Genomic DNA, 13,098 nt, shown 5'->3' with positions numbered 1-13,098 from the left:
TATACGATCTAAAAAAATTCATGCGTTATATCGTTCAAATAGTGAGATACTTTCTATCCCACAGCACTAACGGAGAGCGAATTAACGTAGCATTGATACGCCCTTGTGCATAACCAAACTGGGTCATGATGACACACACAAAAGCGGAAAGTGTATCGCAATTTTGACAGGGCGTCAATTATTTTTCTGACTGTAGTTTCATAGCCTGCATATTGTCTCGTGAAGCTGGAAACTTCTTATCGCCAGTCGTGAATATTAGGAAATAAACGCTCTTATTCAACTTCGCAAAATAACTGTGAATAAAATAAATGAAAATAAATAAATGTCCGATGTAAATAAAGTTTCATTTCTTGAACATCACGATTATTCAAAGAAGGATGTTAAGCCAGGAATGCATTGACCATTCAATGACCTATTAATTAAATCACAGTGCATATGGCAATTAAGTCAGGAATACAATGTTTTCTTGATCATCAAAACTAGTGCATGGGTCTAATATTTCGTCACGTAATATAAAATCAACTAATAATTCCGTACCTGTTATCCATAAATATACATTATTAATTACAGCCGCAGGAAGCAAAACAAGGAGTAAAAATAACTCGGTAGGCTTAGCAAGCTAGCAGTTAGCGCCTCTATCCTGCAAAGGATAGTGAGAAGACAGCGGCTGAGCAGCGACATGCAATTAGACGTGACCGACTGGAGAAGAGGGAGGCTGTGTAATCTTACCGTGTCTTGCATGCAACAAAAACAGCATTCCTTTTAAGCTGTGCTCAATTTTATATGATGTTTTAAGTTCACAAATATTATAACTCATTTTTTAAACAGGTTGCAAATTGTACAATAAATAGATGAACAAGTATAATGAAACATTTTTATTAAATCCAACATCTAATTCAAGCTTAAATTGTTTGATAATTAGGTCAGTCTCTTCACGAAAATTATATAATTGAAAATAACCTTAGAGTGCTTGTGTGCGAAATACAAATTAATTGCAAGATCCTTGAAATAATTGCAGGATCCTGTGAAAAAAAGACATTGTTGTGGACTGCCGTACTGTACTGGCAGTGTTTTGCAGCGGAAAGTCTCTAGATGTCGCTCTAGAAATGCTCTTTCTGGAAACATTTTTTTCTGACATTTAACATACACTGTTGAAATATAGTGCAGAATGAGTGAGCATGTGCAACGGAGGGGAGTTTTATTTTGACCAGTGGATGAAAGAAGCCCGATAACAAACTGGAAAACGTGCAATATTGAAACCACAAAATACGTCAAAAGCGCTCAAAGACGCCAAGACGTCTTCTGATCCTCAAAGTTAATCGATTTCATACAAAATATGACTTTTTAATTTTAATTCTGAATACGGCAACCACCGCTCCAGAGAGATATTGCGCTACATGTTGACAACTTGATACTAGGTCAACATGGAGAATTGAGGCTCCGACGATCTCAGTCTAATCGGCCCATGGAAGATGATTCCAAGATTCCAACGCTGTGTCTGGAACTGCACTTCTCATTCCCGATTATGAGACGAGGTAGCAGATGGTGCACAGCTTGAATGCACCAGCTGCCTGCAGATAATGACGTTCATCTAATTGATGAAGACTCGTATACAGGCTGAGCGTTTGCATTGAGTGCCGCTATATTCGTTTATGATGAGTTCCGCCTTGCAATGACGTCTGCGTGAATAGATGATGCATTTGCTAACTTTACAGTATCATGTATGCATCATCAGCATCATGTATCATGTATGAACGGAAAATAAAGACTATGAATTCATTGTGTAGTGTCTTGAGTCACTCTACTTAAATCAACCCTTTCTACTCGAATTTCAAAAATTGGAAACATTTGATGTAGAAATAGTTCTTCAGGCTGTTTTAACTCTTTATCTAAGGAGACATTTACCGTTGTCAATGCTATTATTAGCCAATGGTTTGGTAAAGAGAGGGCCCGTCAGTTCGCAGATCTTTAAAGTCCTATAAATACATAGTAATCTATTTATTCGATGAACAACCTTTCTCGCAATTCCAAGGTATATCCACAAGTCTATCACTTCCACAAGTCTATCACTCTTTAGACCCTCTAATTAAAGTTTTTCAATATATCATATTTCAATATGATTTATAAATGTTTAGATACATTAGCATGCATTTTGCCTATTATAAGCTCCTCTGAAATTAATTTTCCTATGTCATACGCACAGCATGGATTTTGTGCAAAATTCTGCCTAATAAACTTCTAAGTTTTATTGTAAGACCTATTACAGACACCGAAAACCTTGTAAAAAGTATGCACTGGGGTTTATTTGTAAACTGGCAAATATATCTTCTGATTAATTGTAACCTTTTTTGTATGGTTTATGAAGTCAAATTATTGTTCTAAATTTCATCGTATGAGCCATCATATTTTTAAAATCCGTTCTCATACCTTACTCTACATCACGTTAAAAACGATTTAATTACTCGTGTATTATTGGACTCGCATGTTATGAGACAAAGTTACTTCATCACAGAGCAATTCTGCAAAGCTCGATACCTTACGTCTATTTCTGTGCCTCTGCGCGCCGGAACTTAGCAGAGATTGCACTGCAAGTTCTGTGTAGCGATGCATTGGAAATTCTTAGCGCGCACGAGATATTAAATTCTTCACAGACGAGAATGTGTATCAGGTCGTCAAGTGTGCTGATGTCGGGTCATGACATTCCTTTGCTAGTAAATATCATGACTATATCTTTTTAGCAAATAGCTTATTATATATCAGTAGAGTTCCGTACCTAAAGTTATAAACTAATATTTAAGTTTGCTTCCAATTAAGTGAAGTGATGATATAGGACATCGGAAATCTGTATGTAACACCGAAAAATGTACTGCATACGGTAAACTGGTTAAACTTTTTATAATTATCTGACTATAATTTTCTAACATCGACAATCAGAGTAAAGTGAAACAAAAATTGGCGACTGGACGCGTGCACACCCTATTTGTGCCGTTTATCCCAATTCAACTCGCATTCAAATAATTTCGAACTGTGATTCTTCAATGGGCAATTACTCTATTCAAACATCAATGACGATCTTCCCTAAAAGCGCTTTAAGAAAGTCAGTGAAACTCGAAAAAAAAATACAGCAGAAAGTGGATGGCTCAAGTGGCGTTTGTAAAGACAAGAAAAGCCCAAGCGCGTGCAATCAATCATGAATGCCATGCACTTGAGAAATATCGCCTCTAATTGGGCCTTCCAAATTCAACAGAACGAAAATTTCAAAGACGCTAGCCTGTCCTCGAAATCGGTGCTAGAAAGAGATGGTTCGTCCAAAAGAAGAACGCGCTTAGTAATTCAATTGCATGACATCTAAAATGGCTGTCGAGTGGCTTTTTTAACGAAAGATGTTTTGTTGACCACTTTAATAACTACGCGGTTAAGGAAATCTAAGTTTTAGTTTAGTTGAGTTTTACTTTAGTTAGTTTAGTTTGATTTACTTTAGTTAGTTGAGTTTACTGCAGGTGGTAACAGAAAATATAATTCTAAATTTTAAAGTTGAAGTAATTTTTAAATAGAAGTGAATATTGCCATCATTTCTGAACGTTGTCATCTTAACACTCTACCACCCCAAAATTTTCAACCCGAGCAATCGAATCGAAGCCAATCGTTCGTTTGGTGCTGGCTTCGTTCGTTTCCCCTTGATGCATCTAACAGACCGTCCTTCTTTGAGGCATTTGAGGAGACCAAGTCATGTTCAGCGCAGTAAATCAAGCGCTTCAAACGTGCCCAGAATTCCAATATTCGAGAAAAATGGCGAGTATCGCGGAGTCTGTATCGACGCCACGTTTTTGTTCACCTTATCGGGCTCGTGTATTGCAACGTTCCAGGAGGTAAAGTGTGGAGTATTTATTACCTATAGAGTTCGGGCATGGTGAATCAGAGGCTGCAAACATATATTAGTCTCCTGCTTACTGGTTTATATTCATTGTGTTGTTAATAGTAATGCTACGTCTCCATAATTTTTGTACATATTTCAAGAAACCTTGCTGAATTGCACCAAGATCCGAAAATTTTGTAGATCCTACTTAGCTCTCGTATAAAATGCGTAGACAAAATCATAAACTATCATTTGCGTTATGAGCTCTGATGATAACGGATAATTTTCATCCAAACTCTCAGCTAGGTGATGGTGATAAATTACTCTTAATAAATGCTAAATATAGAATAAAATACGAAGAATTAAGGAATATATATTTAGAACTCTTTCCTGAATCAGAAAAATTTTTAGCAGTGAACTATTACTGATGTCGAGATATTACCTTAGTAAAATCTTTTCATCAGTAAGTATAGCATGAATGTTGTTCAAAATTCTTTCGTCTTGCCCCGTTGAAGCTGAGGTTGTGCCATACTTGGTCCACTTTGAACACAAATCTCAATGCCTTTAGATCATGATAACTTTAGGAAAGCCCAGCGGCTTTAGTAGCCGCACTTAGTCGGGCTATTCAGCTCATGGCTCGCGTTCACTGGGAGACCCAAAAATACCTTTCGGATGGAACCCAAAGTTCTTCGTTTCACGGAGAGAATTGATAAAAATAACCTATGTCATGTTTTCTAACAATGAAACTTTTGTAACTTACGAGGGAACGTGAGGGTTTAACCGAAACTCTTTTCCCTTGGAATTTTTTGACAACTCTTAAACATTGAGAACATCAACAACTGTGGAAAAGTTAGCTCGCTCTCTTTTTTTTTCCTCCCTAAGATAACCCAAGCAAGACGTCGATATGATAACAATCACAATCAGCCTCGGCGATTGTAAAAGTTATCTGTAGATTAAATCAATTACCTAAAAATCTCGCTTATGAATACATTTTTCTCATATTTTATCAGAGTTCGGGTCACGGGTTCGAGACCCTCGCGAGGAACGCTTGCGTGAACTCTCACTCAGCGAATCCAGTGAGGCTTTGTCAAAAAAAGCGATGCACTCTTTACACCAGAGTAGGTCAACCAAATGGGCGTAACAGTGTCACGCGCAGAAAGTGTATATCTATTTAGACATTATGTCCACATTTTTCTGTGTGAACTCTGGCACCGTTCACCCTGAACGCCGGAGTGCGGATGACCGACGCAACCTCGCGGACATAAACACCAGGTTATGGCTCCGTTAACGGCATTTTCATGATCTGTGCTCATAGCCTCGAAACTCTAGAGCTGTAATATCACAATTTAATCGAGGAATTATGCGTGGAGTACCTAATGCGAGCGCACATCAACGAAGCGACTGGCTTTTAGAAGAATAAAAGTTGATCTGAAGACAGCAGGTGTTGGTTTTGAATGGATTTGTTATTTATTTATTTTTGTCTTTTGCTTATATGTCTTTTGTTTATTTTTTTTAAATAATTCATATATATCTATATCTATAATGTCCCAAAAAGAATAGAATCATAGAAAGGTAGAAACATAGAAATAATAGAATATCAGTGGTCCTAAAAATAATAGAATCTAATGGTGCGAGATTACCTTGCAAAAAAAAATATCAGTAGTGCCTATTCATTTGATTATAAATAACATACATTATCCGATATTCTTTTTTAATATTTTTATTTTGGAAATTATGAGATTCATTCGAACGCTAAGCGAAAGCATAAATTTCATTATTACGGTGTTTCCATCTTTAGCCTTAAACTTTCAGACTAAACCATCGGCTAGGCCACTCGTGTCTAACGTAGGCTGCTGGCAATCTTTCAGACATAATTGACAAACGGGAGTCACTCATGTCTGCCACTGAAGGCTGCTTGTAAAGGCCGCCTATATAATTATGGGCTCTAATTATCAATATTTCCTTTTAACCTTGACAGCCAAGCTCTCGATGCCTCAATTCTGTATTCAAAAACCCTGATTCCAGGAGCCTTGGGAGCGAATTGGCCGCAGAAATTCCAATTTAGGTCTAAGGCATCGCCGCGGATGCTCAGGGCACGATGGTACTCGAGCGCCATGGATTTGTTAGATATTTTCATCATAAAATAATTTAATTGGGTGCAGGCCTAACAAAACTATAAAAATTTGTTTGAAAAGCGCCAAATGACCAAATCTCTTAGAGCCTTGTATTGGTTTTGATGTTTTTCTTGCCTGCAGAGTGGCTCTTGGTTGCCGTTAAATTTGATGTATATTTTATTTAAATATATTGTTCATGTATTAACAATTTAATTTATACTTTTTATTCTATGCATTTTATTTTAACTCGCTGAGTAATGACTCGTATAATACTTTCGCAAAATATCGTCCTGGAAGTTAATTCATTAACATGGAACTAATCGGGAGACTGATCACATCCGACGAATCTAAGGATCATAGTGAATTTCCCACGCCGAGTCTGACCTGTCAATTCTCCGTTCCAGTGAATATCCGGAACAAGTCCTCCGGATTCCGAGCTCCGGTCTTCAGTCGGTTGATAGACGCCGTGAAGTGTGGAGGTCCGCAGCTGCTCCTCCTAACAGCTGAGTTAACTGACATGTTCCAGTGGTGACCACTTGTGTTTGAGCTCGAAATGAAAGCAGGCCTTTTATGAACATGTTCAAGAGTGATCAGTTTTGTTACAGCGCTGAAGCCATGAGATTCAAGACTACTCTTCGCATGCTGGGTGAGTAATTATTTCTATTCAACACACGGGATATTATTACTCTGATTAAAAAATAAAGCACCCGTGTACTCGGCCAATAATAGATATGGAGACCGTAAAGTTGGAGGACATTAGAAGCTCAATTTATTTACCAATGCCTGCAGTCATGCGGGCCCATTGCGGGGCACAGCTCACCATGCCCAGGCTTCAGAGCTCTTCAAATTTACGTGGTAGGTAATTTCATTTTAAATGCATTTGTACTATCGTAAAATAATTCTTTTTGGCAACCATATTTTGACTAGCAAAATTTGCTCTCAACACTTGCAGCATTCATGTGCTCAGCATTTTTTATTGTTACTACACCGATGTTCGCGAGCATTGTAACAAATTGTAATGAAGTGATAAGACCATATAATAAATAAATTTTAACTATAACTGTGATGATATGGTAATGATGGGCTCTCTTCCTACGAGGGATGGAAGCATTTATATATTATCCTTAATGATAATAGTTCTAATTTCTTGATAGTTTATGGTAAACCTGCATCACATATCATAGTTCTTCGACCCAGGCTGGAAATTTTCCTTCCGTGTGTTGCAGCGTCAGGCCGCTCAGGCGGCGTCACTCGTCTTGCTAATTATTCGCTGTAAAACAGGCTTAGTTTTCTGACATTCAACAACTTGGTGAAAATGATTTACTGCCGACGGCTGGCTGAAAATTTTCGTGGCTAACCGGACCATCAATCGTCAAACCTTCAATATTTAGTCGACCTCCCAGACACCTTCAGACCACTTTCATCGCGAGGTTTAGCCTGGGTTAGGTTTTCAGTATGGATCAGTGATAAAATGTAAACTATTGCACGAGTGTGTGGTGTCTCTTTAATTGATTCTGTGGTGGTTGAGTGATGAAGTTTGTAATCAATAGACACAATAAAATATTGGGATAGCGAGATAATTTCGTAGAATGCACTCGTCACCATCATGCCCTAAAATTTATACTTGCTATAAGATTCGTTGCAATCTCAAGTTTGAAATCACCGCGCATTTTTCGCCTTGATAATATTACCACCCGAAAAAAATCTTCTCTTTCATATTTTTTAAAGTGTTCCTCAGAAATCTAGAGAGCTCTTCGCGAAATGCTTTTATTAGAAGGATCTTCTAAGGCTACTTTGATGTCATTTGTTATTGCAATTTACGGTGATGAGAGACGAGCTGAGTCGCTCATTCCACTCAATCAACTTTAATCACGCACCTGAGACTCGAGATGCTCAGCAAGTTTTCTGCGCTGACGTTTTTCTGCAAAGAAAATTTTGCAACGAAAAGACGAGGGATGTTGCTGAACTCTGGAGAGATCTAAATGCTTAATTGGTTTCTTCTTGTATTGAATGTGCCTCGTTTATGTTCAATATTCTTTAACGCATTGAAAAATATGAAATTTTAGAAGAATAGTTTGTTATATTACTGATTGCTGCAAACCGTTGCAACTGCGTTTTGGGTGTTTTCAATTTATCCCGAAACTAATATTTATCTAATAATTTTTGCATTTTGTTATTTGAAGCATTTAAGATTTAAATACCGCATATTATCGCCGGAAAATTGACAATTGAAATACATGCATGCGCCAATAAACTTTTGGGCGATATTTTTTGCATTTCGGCTTCCTATACAACGTTTGCCCTGAGGGAATCTATAGACCGTCAAGGCTTACCATGTCCCGATGGTATTAAAGGCAGTACGTACTGATGCAACTATCTGGACTGTTTCATTTATTTCTAGATGTGTGTTTGTACGAGTCCAGTAAAATTATTTGTTCTCATTGGTGCGAAAGAATCGCGTGTTTCGCCTCTATATACTTTCGCCCCATATATTGGTAGTTTTGTATCATTGACTATGAGCGCTAAGGGGTAATTCTCATAAGACTTACATTGTTCACCCATCGGCAATTCTATGAAGCTCTCCGTACGGAAGAAGTTTTCTCAATTTTACTGATTATACTAATAAAATACTTACTTTTTTGCAAGTAAAGCTGTCGACCCAATCATCCTATCTGGAAAAAAAGCTTGTCGTTCATAATAGCCTATCGTTTAATTTCCATACTTTTGAATCTTATTTGATTTAAATCTCGATTACCCGAATCTCGAATCTTGCTCGATTCTTATATTCGAAGTCTCAGGAAATTTTTGTTGCATGTAATAATTTTTTCCTAAACAAATGACATTTTTCGTAGAAATACATGCATTAATATATTATCCTAAAAAAACTATCTAAAAATTCATCGTTTTGAGTCGCATTCGGAGCGAACGACATTAAAATTTTGATCGTCTATTGCGGTCATGTCACCAGCGCATGTGCACCTCAATTTATATCAGTGAAGTTTAATTAAAAATCGTTCGGGCATGCACACAACGACTGCAAGTTATGTGGCCACTCTTCCCTTACACAGAAACGTGAAAATTGTTTCCTGTATTATATGGCATTCAACGGGGTATACAGAGACATGATATATTGTGCCCTGTATTGTAAGGCAAGTTTCATCCTGACTGATTTGAATAAATTTTCCGATCAGCGACTATTTTTTCTTAAAGTAATCCTCAACTTAGTATTCATTTATTTGGGCCGCGTGGCTTAGTTTCCATTTTTTAATCTCGTATCCGTATCTTAGTTCATGCTTCTTTATATACATAGTTTTAAATTTAATTATGTCCGTGGCTTAGCTTCCATTTCTTCAGATCCTATGGCTCAATTCCTCTTTTTTCAGATCTCGTAAATCATTTCACTATCTCCGTGGTGTGCATAATGCCTTATTTCTCGTTGCTATGATGAAGTACAGATCAATTAATATTGTTACGGTGTGCGTTAATTTCAGTCGTCACGCTTTCCGTTCATCAAAATCATTCATGTGAAGCATGAAGTTCGCTCAGAAGCTCCAGCGTTGCGCTCCAGTTGCCGCGATCGCGAAAGTACATTTTGGCACGCACGCCCGAGATCTATGATATGACTTATTAGGATCTCTGTATGATAAATGGCGTACTATGATCTGTATGATGTATGGCGTACTACGATCTATATATATGATAAATGACGTACGATGATATCTGTATAATAAACGGCGTACTATGATGTCTGAATGATAAATAGCGTTCGATGATCTCTCTGTCGTTGATCTCATAAACAACGTACTATGATCTCCATAATTAAAATATCACGTACTAAGAACTTCAATAAATCTTTCTTCTGTGGCTGTGGTGTTATAATGAGACCCTTAATTGAACCCGTGACCAGAGTCGGCACAGTACGTCTCTTGTGTTGGTAGTTCGAAGAAGCTCAAACAATCCGTACGTTCTTTTTCTGAATAAATTTCAATGCAGTACAACCGACTTGCCATGCCCAACTAGAAATCATATTTTTTACCTATTTCACGGAATATTTTGCTGCATGATTCACATGTAAAGCTCGACAGTCATCGAGGTACTGAAAGCTACTTGAAAATCGTATTATTTTTCGGTCGACGATAAATAAGAACAGTTTGCTGCAATTTTTCATTGATCTCCTGCAAGTCTTAGATCTAAGCAGCTTATGTTCTTGCCAGTTTCACCGTAGCAATAATCAAAGCCGTGCTTAGACCGGCCAACTGACAGCCTGATATCTGCCGAACATACATGCTGCAATTTTGCGTACCGGAAATATTTTCTAATCGTATTTTGTTGTCAAGCCTCCAGAGCTCAGGGTCGCTGACCTTGGGAACTTTTTAATTTTCTCGATTGGAAATCTGAACCTTGCAATTCATCTCGAATAACTGAGGTCTTATTTATCTTTTATTTTGATTTCCACACTAGGTTCTGTAGATTAAATTAATATGAATTCATATGTGTCGCATATTCGAAATATGAAGGCGTTCCCCCGTGGCCGCGTCAATTCACTTGAGTTGCTCTCAGATCTCAAAAACTTGAAGATTTTCTAGGTCGTAGAAAATTTTGATGCCGACATTTTTTTATTTTGGTGCGCTGGAGTCGTAAAAAAAATAAGTGAGATTGAAGGACGTCTCCAGACAAATGAGACTCTACTTCTTCCCTTCATTTTTTTTCCTAAATGTTCGGAGCGAATAACGCTTGTTATTCGGGCGCGCCTCCACGGCATACTGTCCCGGGGTTAAAAACTCAAAAATTTGTCAGAGCAAAAGCTTCTTAGAAGTTTGCTTACGAGATCCTAATTTTAAGAATTTTTTAGTATTTAATCAATGTCTTTGCTGTTGTGAGAGCTTCATACGCATATCTTGAAAAAGCAAACACCTGAAGGAGTTATTGGTTGTGGAGTTATATTGGGGAAATTCATTTTTTGTGAATAAATGTGTCCATTTCGTTTACAACAAGATATTGGCTTCCTATCAATACCAAGTAGCTTCAAAAAAAAAATCGCAGGAGAAAATATTTGTTGTACCATCAGTTAAAACGTCAAGAAATATATACGTATTTTATCTTGATTCGCGAAATTGTAACTACTAAAATAATGTTCGATGCTCATCAGTAAACGGAAACTCGCGTATTACGCAGCACTGCAGCATGTCAGTTCGGGGAAACAAAGTAAGTCAAACTTCTGCAAAACGTAGCATATTTTATTTCGCATCCAAATATAAGATTTCCAGTTTAGTTATCGGTGAAATATATAAAATGTGTTTCGACGAGCCCATGAGGTGGCGTGGAATTGCGTTCTTTGAAGTTCTCTTGAAGTTAAAAACATGAATGTCCGACTTCAAAAAGCGAAAAGTTTGCTTTCGACTGCGGCTTCCTTTATATTTTCAAACAGGTTTCCTGACTTTGCGTTGGCCAAGCCTCCACGCGCTGCTATTCTTGATGAATTTGAGAATAAAAAAAAACATAGATTGACTCTGAGTCCATGTACGCTCCCTAATTTAAAACAGCCGCGAGAACAAGACGTGCGTTTACTCGTCTCGTATTGCATATGAAAATTACGTGCTGCTTACAAGGGCGATCGATCAAAAGACCTTTAAATTCAAGAATAACTCATTTTTTAATTTAAAAAAGTTAACTATATGACGTGATACAATTTTTTGCAAGCTTCCACACGCTTCTCACTGGCAAGCCGGTGTTAAAATTGAAGAAAACTCCTTGATTTGCCTACGCAACTTTCGTGATCGAATAGTCATTTTTGTGGCAGTTTCTATGAGACAAACATGAAATCTTTTTCGATGAACATATTGTCTAACGTCAAGTCATACGACAAGACTTGTGCGGCTGTTCAAATCCAAGATTTAAATTAAATTAGACAGCCTTTTGTTTTCCTTTGTTATGAAAGGTGTCCTAGCGGCTTTGGGCAAACGTGAAGAATTTTTCAGAGCAGAAGTTATAAAATATCAACTTTACTGCGTCCAGCTGTGCTGAAAGTCATAAAATTCTCGACTTTATGTGTCAATAAAGTTGATGAATTCAATTTGGACATCATCAAAAGACGCACGTCAAAGTTACGGAAATGTGAAAATGTGATGTTAGCACAAAAATGACTGCTCGGTATATCTGATCATTTTAATAATTCTTGATAATCTCACTTCAATATTAATGCCCAAACCGCAATCGTGCTCCAGCGTTTCTCAAATTTTCAGGAAAAATCTCGATGAGTCGTTAAAAAATATTTTCACCCCCCATAAAAGAGTCAGTTTTCGTCGGTTTCTCAACCTCTGAGGCCCAGTCCATTTTTCTGACCATCTCCTGAGCGGCCATGAAAGTTTTAATTCCCAACGCGAGATTGCCAAACTAGAATGATTCTTTTTTTTCCAGCAGGAATACCGGTCGTTGTAGACTCATTTGTCGGGATGAAGATGTCTGGTGGACGTGACCGTCGGCTAATCTGCTTTTCGGCGAGAATGGGAACTGAAAGCTGTGAAAAATCAACTAATTTGAAACCCTTAAAGTTATGATCCCCATTCACGATAATTTACTTTTATTTTGCTGCGTCATTAAATAATTTAAGCTCATTCGACTGCAGAATTCTTGAATTTTCAATCGTCAACTCTCCTAAAAATATCGCTATTTCCTAAACGGAAAATTAAAACAAACTGAAAGCCAATAAAGCCGCAGATGAACAGTGTCATTATAATGTTCCCACTCATGGATCTGTCACACAATATTTTGTGCTCTAACCGGTGATTTAAAATTTTACTTTTTTTCATTTAAACAATTTAATTTTTACATTTTCGGTCATGATTCACGTTTCAAGTTCTGTAATCCCACCTTGAATCCGAAATGGCATTAACGCAAAGTCCGTAAAGTGAATTTGCTTCTAACGGAGTTATGATCTCGTCAAGCCGAGCCTCAGACGGCTGAGTTGCCAGCATCGCTTTTAAGAAGTTCTGTCGAGTCGTAACTTGACAAGAACTTGATTGAAACTTAGTCTGGGCACTCAGAGGACTTGAGGAATAAGCCCCATGTTGCGAGGCTACACTTGAGGCTAGCGAGTTAGCGGTGAATAATGAGTCCTGAATAAAGAAA

At 37.6% G+C, this 13,098-nt stretch overlaps 1 protein-coding gene across 2 annotated transcripts in view; it reads left to right on the top strand.

Annotated features, from left to right (window-relative positions):
- The first annotated feature begins 6,436 nt into the window (after window positions 1–6,436).
- The window catches only part of LOC108666341 (mucin-17), a 78,522-nt gene continuing 71,860 nt past the window's right edge, over window positions 6,437–13,098 (top strand). The window contains exon 1 of one of the 2 annotated variants that reach the window (XM_018153188.1): window positions 6,437–6,616. In XM_018153188.1, the coding sequence (XP_018008677.1) occupies window positions 6,541–6,616 (76 nt within the window). In that variant the 5' untranslated portion in view covers window positions 6,437–6,540. The remainder of the gene's footprint in view (window positions 6,617–13,098) is intronic. The other variant, XM_018153189.1, reaches the window with a different exon arrangement.

The sequence above is a fragment of the Hyalella azteca genome, unplaced genomic scaffold, assembly GCF_000764305.2.
Source record: "Hyalella azteca isolate HAZT.00-mixed unplaced genomic scaffold, Hazt_2.0.2 contig5432, whole genome shotgun sequence".
Lineage (NCBI taxonomy): Eukaryota > Metazoa > Arthropoda > Malacostraca > Amphipoda > Hyalellidae > Hyalella > Hyalella azteca.
This window is presented reverse-complemented; position numbering and strand designations above follow the sequence as displayed.